The sequence below is a fragment of the Pleurodeles waltl genome, chromosome 4_2, assembly GCF_031143425.1.
Source record: "Pleurodeles waltl isolate 20211129_DDA chromosome 4_2, aPleWal1.hap1.20221129, whole genome shotgun sequence".
NCBI classification, from domain to species: Eukaryota; Metazoa; Chordata; class Amphibia; order Caudata; family Salamandridae; genus Pleurodeles; species Pleurodeles waltl.
In genome coordinates, this window is record NC_090443.1 from 444092352 (window position 1) to 444109300 (window position 16949).

Consider the following 16949-nt stretch of genomic DNA (forward strand, 5'->3'; position numbering starts at 1 on the left):
CCGGCCCAGCGGAATGTTGTTTATAGGGCCGGCAGGGTCTTCTAGGGGCTGGCGGTCTATGTTTAGACCGCCAGCATGAACGTTCATAAACCCCTTTATTTGGAGGATGATCTGGCAGGGGTGGAAGGGAAGGCAGGTCTCTGCCGATAAATTAAGAGAAATCTCAATATGAATTGAAATTTAGATGACAGGAAATTGCTGTAGCGCACTGAGGGGGTCATTACAACCTCAGCGGTCTTTTTACAAGACCGCAGAGGGACCGCCGTGCTGAAGACCGCCAGTGGTGGCGGTTTTCCACTCGGTGTATTATGACTGTTGGCAGCTCTACGTCGTTTTTCTGACGGAGAGCCGCCAACAGCCATAGTGACGGGCGGCGGGGAAGTGGAGGATGTTCCACCTCCACCACCACGCCAACAGAACACCGCCCAGCGAATCACGTCCTGTGATTCGCCACGGCGGTGTTCTGTTGGCGGTGTGGTGTCGGCGGAGCTGCCCCCATGGCTCCCGTCCCCTCCCGGAGGATCGACAGAACAGGTAAGTCGATCGTCCGTTAGGGGAGGGGGGTGTTGTGTGTGTGCATGGGGGTGTGCGTGGGTGTATGTGGAGGGGGTGTGTGAGTACGTGTATGCTTGCGGGGGTGTTGTGTGATTGGGAATGAGTGCGTGTATGTCTGTAGGTATGTCTGTATGGATGTGCGCATGTATGTTTGTATGTGGGTGTGTGTGTCTGACTGTGTTTGTGGATGTTGGCATGTATGTCGGTGTGCGTGCGTGTATGTGTGTTGGTGGTGCCTGGGGGCATGTCGGGTGTTCATGTGTAAGGTAATGTCGGGGGTCGGGGTGGGGAGGGGGGTCCTGCTACCTTTGGGGGTTGGCAGGAGTGGTGTGGGGTGTAGGGGAGGGAGTCGGGGTGGGGGTGGGGGGTGGCGGAGAACCCCATTAAGTGTTAAGGAATTCCCTGGCACTGATAGTGCTTACCGCCATGGATTTCATGGCGGTTCCTACCGCTGGAAATCCACGGCGGTAAGCCGGGTCAAAATACCGGCGGCGGTATTGTCACGGCCGCCGGACTGGAGACCCAGGTCTCCAGCCCAGCAGTCGTCTCCACCCCGGCGGGCGGAACGGAGAAGCGGCGGATGACCATGGCGGTGTCATAATCCTCAAAAAAAGACCGCCAGCCTGTTGGCGGTCTTACCGCCGCTTTAACTCCGTCCGCCAGGGTTGTAATGACCCCCTGAATCAGTTATTTTAGTTTTCTGACTAAAGAGAGAAGAAGATGCAGGTCACTTTTTTGAGGAAAGCAAGACATATACATGTGGGGACCTTTTGGCATGGATAAGACCACTAAAATAAACAATCCTGTAATAACTAATTTCATTCTTATTTCTCTGTACTGGTGTTAATTTTGGAAAAGAAAGGTTCTTAAGTTATTTTTGGTTCTGAAGTGCTAACATCTCATGGGAGAGGTAATTCCAGACTGTCATCTGAACCAAAAATGCTCTTCTTTCTAAACTGGATCTCCTCAAGTGAGAACCTATCACTAGAGCATATCCAGCTAACACTAAACTTCCAGTACAGTAGTACAAAACAAGTGTATTAGCCAGGAAACAAAGTCCTTTAATTTTACAAGGTTTTGTGAACTATTCACCAAGCCTTAAACTGAATCTTTGCCCCTTTTCTTTCCAGGCACCACATGAAGTGCATAATGGGGAAGACATGCGTCTAGTGTCTAAGCCATGGGGCGGCTCTAATATGTGTGTGGGGAAGCCTTTACAATCATGTGGGTGTACTCCAGTTTCAAAACAGGATGATTTGGGTACTTAGTTTTGACTCTAGCTCCATCATGCTGAGAATGCTAACACTGAAGACAGTTCCAGAAGATGTTCCTCCAAAAGATCCTGACACTTTAAACAGAAACCCAGAGCAAGGTGCCCCTCCTCATATGTGCACCCAACCCAATCCATGCAGCATCAACCGTCCCAATAAAGTTTAAAAGAACAGGTAACTTATCTTTGGTAACACCTTTTCCGTTGGACCGCAGATTCCTCAGGTTGCAAATTTCCACAGGCACTAAACTGACTCCAGAAACTTTTGTAGCAATTCCCTTGTGTATTGACAGGTGTTGTTGTACTGCTCCGCATCAGGTCCTTCTCGCCCCAGAGATGACGTTGAAACCTCTATATATGAGCCACCTCCGTGTGTTGACATCGGTTTCTTAATGATCTCCACCCTGCGCCGGCAGATTCCAAGCCACTGAGATCAGAATGTGGCATGTGCAAACCTTCAGGTTTGAAATCTTTTAAAGTGGTCTGAGTCCATTCCGCAGAAGACGGAGAAGGGTGATTCAGTGAGAAATCTGTTGTTGTTGAGGATGGATTCGCAGAGGATAACCTAATTGGAAGCCCCCTTGGATCTGTGGGGCCCAGAGGGGCTTCAGACGAATACAGTGCGGCACCCAAAATCTCTTCTACAGCTTCCTTAAGTTGATGTAACTGTTGTGGTGTTAATCTCTGTTCTGGGAAAGGCAGAAGCGGAACTAGTGTCAGAATCAGGTCTGTGTCGGAGGAGCGGATCTGTAACCTAGAAATACTTGGTGCATTGAGCAACTTTGAATGGTGGCAGTGGAGGGATGTGGGAGCCCCATGCTTGGATTTTTTTTTTTTTGTGCTTCTTGGACTCACTTGAGCCCTGTGTCCTCAAAGATGAACGATCGTGGGAATGGAAGCACATTTGTACCCTTGACTCGACTGGGACCACCGTGACTTTGACTGCGATCTCTTTTTGAAGCAACAGAGTTCGCCGACAGCCAGTTTGCCCTCAAAGTTCCAGATTTTTTTTTCTTCAACTTAGCGAAGCACAGACATGACGTGAGACATGTTTGGGGCACAAGCAACATCGTTGTTGTGGGAGTCCGTTACTAACATCTATCAGTTACAGCCACGACACAGCTTAAATCCTGTAGCTCTGGGATTCAAAATTGTCTGCACACCTAAGAAAGGTTTTCAGGGGAAAATCTTTGTCGGATGTAACAGGATTCAAGAAGCTCCAGATCCACGTCAGCAGGCGCAGAAAGAAAGGAACTGACATCAGCACGAGGAGGTACCACATAAACAGAAGTCTGACTGCCATATCCGGGGAGGGAAGAAACTGACACGGAGACGCAAAATGCAACCTGTGGACGTGCAAAGGAATTGCTACAAAAGTTTCCTGATCCGTTACGGTGTCTGGGGAAGTTCACAAGGTGAGCAATCTACATTTAGAAACCTCTATCTGAAATGTTTCTTTTCTACAAAGTGGGGTTAGAGTTTAACATGGTTGAATTATAGTTGTACTGAACTTAGAAAAATAATAGTGGCAGGAAAACAACAAACTTGCCTTTAGTAACACTTTTTGGTGGATTTTCTTTATAACCACATATTACTCGCCTTTAAAACATTCCTAGATGACAGACTGGAAGTGAGGAATAACTTTCGAGCTTAACTAGGTGGCACTGTCCAGCTCTGTGACAGCCTCACGCTACATTTAGAAGTGATGGAGTGCAGTTCCTTATAGGTGCCAACCCTGCACATGGACATCAGCTTCTGTGTTGCTCTACTTCTGGGTCCTCAGGTGAAGATCACCTTGGACAAATTGCAAGTGACACTGCGCTAAAAACTAACTTGGGACCTTTTCATCAAGTGAAGGAGTCACCCACCCACCCAAGAATGGGCAGGTAGGAGGACAGTGAAGAATGGCAGTTAGTATTCACTAGGAAGAGCATTTCAGAAGGTAAGTAACTTCTTGTGGACAATTCTAACTGCAGATTCTTCACCTTTGGAAAATATATCATAGAGCTTTCTTCCATTATTGGACCAGGTGGTGAGTCCAACACCATCTCAGGAGAGGAATCCAACCCACTTTCTTTTGGTGGGTCCAAATAAAGTCCTACATCTGTACATTGAGGGAGAAGTAAGTTGTCCACCTCCTTATCACTGTCAACGCCACGGGGACATGATGTAAGCTTTGAAAGACATTCAAATTGCAGCCAAACGGTCTCCAGGCTCTGATCCCACTAGTGTTGTGGAAAAAAACTTGGCATCAGGTTCAGTTGTTATTGGCTGTGCCTCGGCAATGACAGTGTGACAGAGACCTGGCATAAACGTCTACTGACTGGAAGGGGCGAGCATGTTTTTTTTCAAGTGGGACTGATAGTCTTTGTAAGTGGCTCACTGAAGATCAATAGAGGCTTTGCAGAAACCGGCCCTTGGTAGAGAATTTCAGTAAGTAGGTTGGATTTTTTTTTTTCTTCAGTGGGTAGTTGCAGGTCACAGACTTCCACTGCCCTGCAAATGCAAAAGATGCACTTTCTTCATGTGGCTGACCAAGTGGGTATTGCAACTCAGTTATTGGAGAGCTATCCAATACCCTTTGCGTTCTGTAGGTCCCTGACGGGGGAGTAAGTCGGCCGCCTCTTCATCGTCACCATCAACATTATGGGCATTGTGCTGCAACCCTTGGACAGCATCTGAACTAGTGTTGAAAAGTGCGTCCAAACTCTGGTAGTCCTCGTGTCATGGAGGAGGTTGGGTGTTTGGTTCATTTGTTTTTTTCATAGCATAATACAAGCTGGTTCAGGCAGGCGTCAGCTTCAGATTGCAGAATGACTTTAGGATTGCATCTTGAATGGATGCTGTAATGAAAGGGACCAGTGTGGATCTTGGGGACTGAGTGGAAGTTGGAACAGGGCCAGGAAAAGTTTTTGCGGATCAGTTGGTGCCAAGAATGGGCCCGCCAGCAGAATTGCCTATGAGGCTCCCTGGGACAAAAAGGCACTCCATAGAGATTTGGGTGGAGGGGAAATTTTTTTTCCCTACCTAGTACACGGTCTGAGAATTTTATAGACATCCAAAAAGTTGGGAAGATTCTCTGGATACGTGCAGAGATAAAGGAACTGACATCAGTACACAGAGGTTGAGCCCATATGCGGCTCTGCTCTTTCACTTCTACTGCAGCACTTGGTCGGAGCTAAGTTAGACAGCTCCACCTAGTGGCATGCCAGAGGTTTTGTTCGAAAATTTTACGGACCCAATCTGGGGCCTTGGAATATTCCAAAGGTGAGGAATCCGTGGCAGAAGTATCCACCAGAATTACAATACAGATACATTTCCATAGTATGCTGTTCTTGCTGTCCCTATTTACAGCTGGTTGAGAACCTGGTTCCCCACAAATACTGACCAGAGGAAGAGCATATGCCTGATCAGGTTTTAATCAAATATGTTGCAAACAACTGTCTTTGGGAAGGTGGGAGGGAATACTTCCAGTGTATAATGCATATAAAAGCATATGAGGTGGCTGAGGCAAATGCGCTACTAATTCCTGGTAAGCACATCCTTAAAAAATCAGTGTTGAATGTATGGTGGATCAGATTTAAATTCTGAGAGAGGATAAACCCTTTCATGGAAGATTCTCCAGCTGGTAATAGCAGCCTTTCTCGCTTTGCTGCCTTGGGTGAAACCACCCTAAGCGATTAACAGGTGATCTAACCACCATAACAGGCTCAATCTTTCTTGTCAGTACAGAGCCCTGAACATAGCCAAGTTTGAAGTCTGCCGTAGTCAGTAAAACATGAGGTCCAGGTTGAAAGACTGGAAGGGTTACTTCGGGTTGTATGTGAAATTTAATCAAAAAGTAATTAAAAACAGAGAGTCACTCCCTTTAGCACTTTGGCCCTAATGAAAAATGAATACTGATTCTTTGAAATGAGAGCCTGATGTCTGAAAATCTTTCCCGCAGATTAAATAATAAGTGCTATTTCACTGGTTGAGGAAGTGGGGCTGGAGTATGGCCTATGTTTGGTTGAGGCAACTCTAAACTTGCTATAAAACCATCTAAAAATTGTCACCTCATGGGCACATCTGTCATTTGCTTTGCCAAATTGCTTCTAGGGTCCATAGGGTCTGGAACAATCTCTTGCTTAGATGATAGGTGATGCTCTGGAGTCTCTGTGGCACTGGATGTAACTAGCAACAGAAGTAAAGAACAGTGTTCCATTTGTTTCAATAAACACTGAACGTTGTACACATAGTAAAAATATTGGAGGAGGAGGAGGTGAAAAGAATGAAGATTCAGAATACTGTATTCTTTGAAAACTTGAGAATATCTGTTGGAGTGGGAATGAACAATACTGGGATGGTTCAAACTCCTATTCTAACTGGAACGCAAAGGTTCTTTGTTGGCAGTTTTCGGTACAGACTGGTGTTCAGCCTCCGGTATCAAAAGAAGTCGAGACCACGATTATACTTCAAACAATAGTATTAGCACACAACTGCTTTGCTCTGTTATATTTACTTACGTCTTTCGACGCCAGCTGTGTGTTTTTGTGATACAGAGAAGATCATCTAAAGAATGGCCTGGAATATAACCCCACATTGGAGAATATGAAACACCTTTCTCGCTGACTGAATAGTGAGACTGTAAAGTAAGATGCCTGCATTTATTTTTGACTACCGAATACAACAGCGCTAAACAAAACTTAAATACACATACCATTACCGTCAAGGCAAATGGGCTTAACAAATAAAGGAAGGACTTTGGGACAAGACCTACTGACCTTCCAAAGGAAATAAGTCCTGGGTTCCTGATCAGCCCCAGAGTGTTCTGCACATTTTGGGTGGTGTTTGAGGATGGACCACCCCTCTGCAGTACCATAATTATATTTTCAGGTACTAATAGGTCAGTTGAAACCTGATGAACTCTTGAACTAGCGTGCTTTCCAACCAACAGGTACTTGAAGGCAGCCTTATCTTGCTCTATCTTTCTGATCGTTGACACAAAACTCCTCCTCACCAACTGCAGATAGATTCCTGCTGAGAATAGTCACAGCGTATTAAAAATAATCCCTAATCAAAATATGCAGACTTCTGTGAGGCGAGAAAATCTGCCACATTGTAAACTATCGAATTGTAATAAAAACAACTGTTTCAGGAAGGGAAGAGAGTGTAAAAAGAAAAGGCAATGGAAAAGTGTGAAGAGTCCGAAGTCTTTGCCTGCATCTTGATGATAAAAAAAAAACTGAACAATCCTAGTGTGTCTATGAATTGCAGTTAGAGGCCCAGTCCTGTGCAAAAGGATGGACATTTATGTGTGGTGACAATCTTTTAGTGAAGCTTTCCAGTTCTGTCTGTGGTGCACTTATGCCGAGCTTTTTGGGAAGAAGGAACTGCAAGAATAGTGTAGTTATCTTTAGAGAAGGGGACAGTGTCACAGGCCAACTGGTCCAAATGTTCTGAGTTTCTGCTTAACAGAGAGTCAGTGATATCTGCCCAAGTGTAAATCAATAAGAAATATATAAAGACCTTTCTTATTTATTCTGAGTTTCAGTTGGATGCTAACCAGTATGCAATGGTTCTGCCAATCCTTTTTGTGAGTGCATCTAATCTCAAGATAAAAAAGCCAGCACAGAACATCAAGAGGAAGCATAGTGACAGGGAGGCTCACGATGAAGAAATATGACACAAGCCCTTCACACAACAAATACTTCCAAGTAGTTTCTCAAAGTCTTCAAAACAGAAAGAAAATAGTGCATCCCCTGGGGTACTGCAGCCAAGGAAGGGCAAAAAATAAAATAAATACAAAACCTTGCAAGCTGTTGGACCTGCCTGTTGATTAAAATGTGGTGTCCACCTGGGAAACCAAATGACCCATAAATAAGGAAACATTTCTCACTTAACATAGGCGCTGGTGCCTCAGTGCTTCGTGCAAGGCTGCAAGAAGCCAATCCATGGGCTTGTCTGGTCAGCCAAAGATATTCTTACCAAAATAATTATGTAGTATCCTGTGGGTAACTCATCCACTGACTTTGCTTGAAATGTTCTGCAATTAACACTAGGAAGAGCACCCATTGGCTGTGGTCTGCCAATTGTTTACATTGTCTGTAGCCTCAGATGCCCACCGAAGATGTTCACAAAGGCCCAACATTTCTAGTTAGTGAAAACCTGCGAACAAAGGATGTCAGCTTTAGTCTCTGCATCATCAACCGTAGGAAAATGTAGGTCCTCCTGCTCCTCGCTGTCTGTGCTACCATCGCTGTCCTTGACAGAACTCTCAAGGCCGCGGAGGAAGCGAGCGTTGCCGGGGGACAAAGGGTAAAGGGCATCCTGCAGTGTGCCAACCACCATTGGGTTACCAAGAAGCTCCTCATCAGAAGAGTGGAGTGAGTCCTCATCATCATCCTCTGCCATGTGGTTCACGATGTGAATGCCATCAAAAGCCATGGTGGGTTTCTGTCCTTTCATCAAACGGATCTAAACTCAATGAAAGGGCAGGAGGGAGGAGGTGGGGATTTGGGTTGGAATGAGAGAAACATAACAAAAAATACCAAGTTAACAAGAATCCATCTTCATTTTAACTGCTGACGTTACATACAGAACTTATGGAAACCAAAGTTTATCTAAGGGAAGAACCACAATCCTACCACGCATAATGAATGCTTCCACCACAGACACAGAACATACATGTTTAATGAGGCAAACAACACTCAAATAATTTTCAAAGACTATGTTATAAACAGTTGTATTGATTTATTTATTCATTTATTAAAGAAATCTTAGCATACAGACACCCACCTTCTTCAGAGCACTAGATTACAGTTGGTATGCATAAGCATTCATTACTTGTTTAAGTTTTGATGATGCCATTCTCATGAGTGAGGCTATCTGAAAGGGCGATGGAGGAATTGGGGTGGAAAGGGGTTAAACCAACATCTTCAGTGACACAATGAAATCAGCCACAATCAGACCTGGAGTCTCTGATTAGCCCCAATGATCACTTCATACCCAGTAATGGACAGCATTGTAGTGCTCCGTTGCATTTGTGCACCGATTAGGCCTGTTATGCTGGCTTTCTTCTTCAGTTGAGATGTACATCTGGTTCGCTGGTGGAACTTTCACTTGACCCACTGAAAACCCCTGTACACCACCCTTCCCTGCCGCCTTAAAAAACCTTTGCTATGACTAAACTTCACCCACCCATGACCCCCAAACTCCACCCATCCCTGAACGCTAAAAGCAGCCCTTTCTACCCCTAAACTCCAACCTTCTCTGAATCCTAAAAACCCCTCAGTACACCTAACTCCGGCTATCCCTGACTCTTAAATTCCTCCATTGCCTGAACCTACAAAGCCCTTTCTGGCCTAAACTCTATCCATCCCTGACTGCTAAAACCCCTCACTGCTCCTGAACTCCACCAATTCCAAACAGAACACTAAAAACCCTTTTCAAATGCCTAAACCCCACCAATTACTGAACCCCAAAACCTTTAATACCTTTCTAAACTCCACTAATCCCTGAACTCTAAAAACACCATCCATCACTGAACTCTAAAACACACAAATTCTACATCTAAACTCCACCCATTGCTGACCCTAAAACTCTTTCGGGCCAGAAACTTCCCCCATCCCTGACCCCTAAAGCCCCAACCATTCTAAACAGCACTCATTCTTTGGCCTGAAACAGCTTTCACCATCCCTATATTTTACCCATCACTGAACCTTAAATACTCTCACCGTCCCCAAACTCCATCCATCAGTGAACCTTAAAAACATCTCACCACCCCTGCAATCCACAAATCCCTGAGCCCTAAAAAGCTTTCACCACACAAACTCCACTCACCTGTGAACCTTAAAAATCCCTCACCGTCTTAAACCACATCCATTTCTCCCTAAAAAACACCTCACTACTCCTCCACTCAACCTGTCTGTCAAGCCTAAAAACCCTTTTCTACACCGGAATTCAACCCATCCCTAACACCAAAAAAATCCTCATCACCCCTAAACATCACCCATCCCTGAACCAAATAAAAACGTTTCCCTAGACTTCAATCTAGTTTGTGATTTTTCCTTGAAATTATCTTTAGAATGTTTCTTTAATTTTCCATCCATTTATATTTCCTTAAATTGGTTTCATAGTTTTAATTTTTACATTAAATGTAATGTATCACCTTTCTTTTTGCCATGGTTACCCCCATTTTCTGCCTGATGTCAGTGCGCTTGACTGTGTTCATTGGGATCCTGCTACCTAGGACCCCAGTGATTATGCTCGCTCTCTTCTAAATTTGGTTGTTGCATACCGGTAACCCAGTATTTCACCAACAATTGGCATACTGGTGCCCCCTTATAAGTCCCTAGTATATGGTACCTAGGCACCAAGGACACTGGGGCTCCAGGGGATCCCTATGGACTGCAGCATATCTTTTGCCACCCATTGGGAGCCCATGCAAAGGCTTCTGCAGGACTGCCATTGCAGCCTGCGTGAAAAGGTGCATGCACTCCTTGTAACCTGATATGAAGGAACAAAACATTTGTTGGAGTACCAACATCGATAACATTTATGGCAACCTGTTCTATGTCAACTCCACCGGGGAGGAGGGAGGGTTGCTTATGACTATCATGGAAATACCCCTACGAGAGAACTGGAGTTACAGGTAAGAAACCATTCCTTCTCTCGTAGGGGATTTCCATGAATAGAGTAGCAAGCCCATCCCCATAACCGCGGTGGAGTAGACAGGAGAATACTGAGAAAAAACATGAGTCATGCAAATAAATTCTTAAGCAAGGCCTGTCCAACCTGCGCATCTGCCCTAGCGTCTGTATCAAGGCAGTAATGCTGAGTAAAGGTATGGACCGACTTCCAAGTGGCAGCCTTGCATATTTCTGCCAAAGGGACATTTCTCATCAAGGCTGCAGTAGCTGCCTTCCCTCTAGTAGAGTGGGCTTTTGGCCTACCACCAAGGGATTTGTTCGCTAACTGATAACATAACATTATACATGAAACAATCCACCTGGATAAAGATTGCTTAGACGTGCCCAACCCTGTTCTAACTGGGCCATAGTTAACAAAGAGCTGTTGTGATTTACGTAAGCATTTTTTCCTGTCCAAGTAAAATTTCAAAACCCACTTTACATCCAGAGAGTGCAGAGTTCTCTCAGCAGGAGTAGTTGGATTTTGAAAGAAAGTTGGTAATGAAATGGTTTGGTTCACATGAAAGTCGGAGACGACTTTTGGTAAAAACTTTGGATGAGTCCTCATTACCACTTTCGCAGAATGAAAAACCGTGTAGGGCTCTTGAGCGCAAAGGGCCTGTATTTCGCTGACCCTATGCGCTGAAGTGATTGCCACAAGAAAAGCAGTTTTCCATGTGAGATGTTGAAGTGATGCCTTATGTATTGGCTCAAATGGAGGTAGCATCAGACGCGATAGGACAACATTCAGTTCCAATGGAGGAGATGGCTTTCTAATGGGAGGAAAGACCTTTTTTAAACCTTCCAGGAAGTCCTTAATAATGGGAATCCGAAAAAAGGAAGTTTGTGAAGGGCTCTTTCTGTATGCCGTTACAGCCGCCAAGTGTACCTTTATTGATGACAATTGTAAGCCCGATTTTGCCAAACTTAGCAAGTATGGCAGGATAGATTCCTCTCCACAGGATACCGGGTCAATGTTGTTGTCTAAACACCACACACAGAATCTCTTCCACTTGCTTGCGTAAGCCGATCGTGTGGAAGGGCGCTTTGCTTCTTTCAGGATTTCCATACAGTCCTGAGGTAGGTTCAAGTGTCCATATTGCACTAGCTCAGGAGCCATGCTGCCAAACTCAACGATGAGAGGTTGGGATGAGATATCTGCCCTCTGAACTTCGTGAGCAGGTCCGGACGATAAGGCAGCCTGATGTGTGGTTTGAGTGACCGGTGAAGAAGGTCTGGAAACCACCATTGGCGTGGCCATTCCGGAGCAATTAGGATCATTTTGGACTGAGCATTGGATAACTTCTGGAGGACCGCCGGAATCAGGGGAAGCGGTGGAAAGGCGTAAAGAAATGCTCCTGACCAGCTTATCCACAGGGCATTCCCCAGTGTCCCTGGATTGTAATATCTGGAGGCGAAGTTTTGGCATTTTTTGTTTTCTGGGGTTGCGAATAGGTCTATAGAGGGGGTACCCCATAGTGCAAAAATGGAACGAACGACGTCGTGTAGCACCCATTCGTGGTTCTCGTCCATTACGCGACTGAGAGCATCCGCTTGAACATTCTGGATGCCAGGCAGATGAGTTGCCACTAGCGACAGGTTCCTGGCTAGAAGCCAATGCCAGATTGTCTGAGCCTCTCTGGATAAAATCCTGGACCTGGTGCCTCCTTGTTTGTTTACGTAGTACATAGTGGCCACGTTGTCCGTCTGGAGAAGGAGAGTTTCCGCTCTCAGAGAGGGAAGGAAGGCTTTGAGCGCAAGGTGGACTGCGCGAAGCTCCAGCAGGTTGATATGATAGAGACTCTCTCTCTGTGACCACTTGCCTTGGACTCGAAGATGTTCCATGTGCGCTCCCCATCCGAGCAGTGACGCATCTGTTACGATGGTTTGAGCTGGAGGCTGTTGTTGGAACGGAATCCCCACCAAGAGATTGTTGGGTGAACACCACCACTTGAGGGACTGTAGGGCGTGGGGAGAAAGGAGGACTTTGTTCTCCCAATCGTCCATCAGTTGACACCATTGATCCTCCAGGTTTTCCTGTAAGGGTATCATATGGAGGCGAGCATTGGGAACGAGATGGATACAAGACGCCATCGAGCCCAGTAGAGAAGCTATTACTCTCGCCGTGGTCTGTGGAGTTTCCTGTAGTTGTTTGCACTTTTGGAGAATCGATAATCGTCGTTCCTCCGAAGGAAACACCTTTCATAGATTGGTATCTATAATGGCCCCTAAGTAATGCAACCTCTGAACAGGCGTTGCTGTGGACTTCAGGAGATTGACTTGAAGACCGAGATTCTGTAACAGCTGTAGAGCCCATTTGAAATGCTGTTGCGCCTCTAGATAACTGGAGGCCTTTATGAGCCAATCGTCTAGATAGGGGTAGACAAATATTCGATGTTTCCTCAAGTGGGCGGCTACCACCGCTATGCATTTGGAAAAAGTTCTCGGCGCTGATTTGAGGCCGAAGGGTAGAACCGCAAATTGGTAATGACGTTTTCCGACGGTGAACCTTAGGAATTTTCGATGTTTCTTGGTCACCGGAATATGAAAGTAAGCGTCGCAAAGGTCTATCGCACAGAGCCAGTCGCCCTGACGAAGATGTGGGTAAATTTGGTGCAAGGATAGCATCCTGAATTTCTCTTTGCGAATCCACTTGTTTGCTGTCCTTAGATCTAGAATGGGACGAAACTCTTGCTTGTCTTTTTTTGGCACAAGGAAATACCTCGAATAAATCCCTTTCCCTTGCTGCCTGATCGGGACGGGTTCTATGGCTCTTTTTTGTAATAGAATAGTGACTTCTAACTGAAGAGCTTCGAGGTGGTGGCTGTGTGGTTTGGGTGGAACAGATGGTGGATGACTGGTGAATCTGAGAGCGTAACCATGTCGCACAATATTCAATACCCAGGCGTCTGTTGTGATGTGTAGCCACTCGTCCAGATGATTTGAGATACTTCCCCCTACCGGAGTGGATAACGGAGGAGGGGGAAGCAAAGATTCAGGGCTTAGACGCGGGAGCCTGTCGAGTTGCCTGAGTTTGTGGTGTTGAACGACCCATTGTCGATCTTCATTGTGTGGAGAAGACCCTTTGATGCTGCTGCTGCTGCTGGGGGCGTGAAGACATCCAGTGTGGTTTCTGATACCTGTGGGTGAAAAGTCTTCGCTGATATGGACGGAATACCTTTCGTTGTTCTTTCGGGCGTTCCATGCCTACCGCTTTTAGAGTATCTAGCTCAGACTTCATCCTGGCCATCTCGTCATCGGCATGAGAGCCGAACAAAGTGGAGCCTGAGAAAGGTAAATTCTGTATTCTCTGCTGTGCTTCTGGTTTGAGAAATGTTAATCGCAACCATGCATGTCTTCTTAGCGCTATTCCGTGAGCGTAGTTATGTGCGGACAGCACCGAAGAATCAGCCGCAGCACTTATTACCTGGTTAGAAACCATGGCTCCCTCACCCACGACCTCCAGGAAATCTTCCCTTTTGTCCTTAGGAAGATGCTCCGCAAACTGCAGTATAGAGTCCCAGAGGGCCCGATCGTATATCCCTAATAAAGCAGTGGCGCTGGCTGCTTTCATTGTGATGGCTGCAGTAGAGCATACTTTTCGGCCTGCAGCATCGATCTTTCTGCTCTCTTTATCCGGAGGTGAGGAGGAAGACGGTGATGTAGAGTGCAATTTCTTTGCCGCTACTATAACCACCGAGTCCGGTACTGGGTCCGACCTCAAGAATAGAGGATCTTGTTCCGGTGGACGATACTTCTTAATAAGTCTGGAAGGAGCAGACTTCGTTGCGGCCGGTGTAAGAAAAATATCCATTGCCGGTTCAATAAGACCCGGAACCAGTGGAAGCAAAGGTCTCGAAGATGTCCTCTGATGCAAGGTCTCGAAGATTACTGAAGTCGATGGGGCAGGTACCGCCAACGGGATATTCAGTTTGGTCGCCCCTCGCACCAAGACCTCCTGGAATGTATTCACATCATCTATGGGGGACACTCTCGGGGACGGTGAGTCCGATAGGGTTGGAGAGTAGTCCCGTGTAGACGAAGAAGAATGTCTATGATGTGAATGCTGAGATCTCTGCCGTGACTTATGACGGTGGTGCCGAGAGGAAGATGAACGTCTAGAGGAATGTCCAGAATGCCTTATGGATCGCGTTGGAGTCCTCAGAACAGACTCTGAAGGAGGAGCCGGAAGAGGAGCCGTAGGTGTTACTGGTGTCACTGGTGTCTGCGGCAACGGCGACTGTTGAGGAGAGAGCTGTGGAGACGCTGGAAGCAGGATGAGTGAGGCCGAGGATTCTGACTTGGTATAAACCCTTCTAGGTCTCTTTGATTGTCGCCTCGACGTCGACACACTCCTCGACGTCGAAGTGCGGTGACGGTGAGTGCCTCTTGGCGTCGATTCCTCTCGCCGTTGAGAACCTCTCGACGACGACCCTCGACGTCGATTTGGTGACGCCGAACGTCTCCGACGGCGAGCCCTCTCCCTCAACGCCGATCGCCCTCGCCGTGTCGACGGCGAACCGGACTCAGATCTCCTCGACTTGGAGCATCCTCGCCGTGTCGACGGCGACCCAGATCCTCTCGACGGCGAGCGTCCACGCCGTCTCGACGGCGAAATGGCTGTCGACGGCGAACTATGCTTCTTCCTCGCCGGTGAACCAGTCCTCGAGGGCGAGCATGTTGGCGCCGTTCCCTGTCTCGACGTCGACGCCCATGACGTCGTCGGAGACCTGTGCCGTTTTTGAGCAGGTCTGGTAGGAGTTACAGAGGAAACAGGGTGAGCCCTGGTAGAAGACTGACCTTCTCCTCGCTCTGTGGTAGAATGACAACTTTTTCTCCTGTCCTCTCTTGCCTGAAGTCGGATTTTCTCCCTATCACGAAGAGTTCTTCTGGAGAAAGTTTTACAGATGTCACACGATTCCGATTTGTGGCTGGATGGAAGGCAAATTATACAGACCCGATGTGGATCTGTTTTAGCCTTTTTTCTGCCACAAGAAGGGCATTTATCAAAAAGTGAAGGCATTTCTAAACTAGAAAAACCTCAAAATTCTGTCAGAATTTAACAGAAAAGAGTAGGAAATGATCACTCAATATTAAAAACGTCGAGTGAAATTGAAATTCAAAAGATTTTGAATGAATTTCTGTAAAAAAAAGGCTTTGTGAGGTAGAGCTCAATGCTTCAGGGTCCTGTCAGAAAGGAGCCGGAAAAAAGAACTGAGGCAACTGCCTTTTGCTGTGCATGATGGGAAACAGGAAGACTTTACTTTCTTAAAAGCACAGCTCTATTTACATTCTGTATAATGGCAGCCTATGGGCTACACTGGCCTGCATTGTTTTATTCTCATGAGAGGTGTAAATAGAATATGAGAATGTATTTGTTATTACATTTCTAGAATAAATAGATGTTTAAACGTGAATTTACACTACAACTGTTTTTCTTTTTAACAATTTGGCCTGTGTAGCTGTTCACATAGGCTGCACAGTGTTATTCTTAAGTGTTTTTTGACAGACCTTTTTTCAAAGGGCTGGTATTTGCACTTAAGAATATACTTCACATCAGTGCTCCGGGGTCCCCGCAGGCGCGCGGAACTATTCAGTGCTTATGACTATCATGGAAATACCCCTACAAGAGAACTGGAGTTACAGGTAAGAAACCATTCCATCTCTCCTGCGATGAGGTGGCCACATGGGAGAGGTGGAGATTAAAGGTGTCTGGTCTCCAACGGAATCGGGCTCCCTGTAAACCTTTTGGAGCTCAGGGTAATTAGACTGACAGTGAAAGCATTCCTTCCCTCTCTTAAATGGAAAGTAGTACAGGTGTTCATGGACAACACTACCACCAGGTGGTACTGCAAGAAGCAGGTGGGGTGGGGTTGTGGTCCTTTGTCTGGAGGCTCTGCGCCTCTGGACATGTCTTGAACATTTCCCCGGATGTTCAACACCTGGCGGGCTCTCTCAAAGCCAGAGTAGATTAACTCAGCTGCCAATGCCTGGTCAGTCACAAATGGCATCTCCATCTCTTTCAGCAGTTGGAAGAGGTTTGGGTAGATCTGTTTGCCTCCACAGAGAATGCACAATTTCAGCAATTTTGCACATTGGAGTTTTCCAAGGCGGCACTCGCTCTGCAGCACTTTTCATCTCAAGTGGCGCTCAGGCCTCCTGTACGCCTTTTCGTCCATACCATTTCTGCCCAAAGTTCTCAAGAAGATCAAGAACAACTAGGCCCAAGTAATCCTTGAGCTTCAGATTGGGCACAAAGAGTCTGGTATCCCGAGCTATTAAGCATGGCCACCAATCCTCCTATCAGACAGCCCCTTCAAGAAGATCTTCTGTCGCAGCAGCCGGGTAGGGTTCTCCACCCGAACCTGTCCAGGCTCCGCATTATTGCGTGGAGATTGAACACCAGCATTTGACAGCTTTTGACCTTTTGCCTGAAGTCTGTAATGTTATCTTGG

General features: G+C 46.4%; 1 protein-coding gene across 2 annotated transcripts in view; it reads right to left on the bottom strand.

The window, feature by feature from the left end:
- Positions 1 to 7326: 7326 nt before the first annotated feature.
- The window catches only part of EVI5L (ecotropic viral integration site 5 like), a 1467274-nt gene continuing 1457651 nt past the window's right edge, over positions 7327 to 16949 (bottom strand). For both annotated transcript variants that reach the window (XM_069231736.1, XM_069231735.1), the window contains one exon: positions 7327 to 8281. In XM_069231736.1, coding sequence (XP_069087837.1) covers positions 7958 to 8281 — 324 coding nt within the window. In that variant the 3' untranslated portion in view covers positions 7327 to 7957. The remainder of the gene's footprint in view (positions 8282 to 16949) is intronic.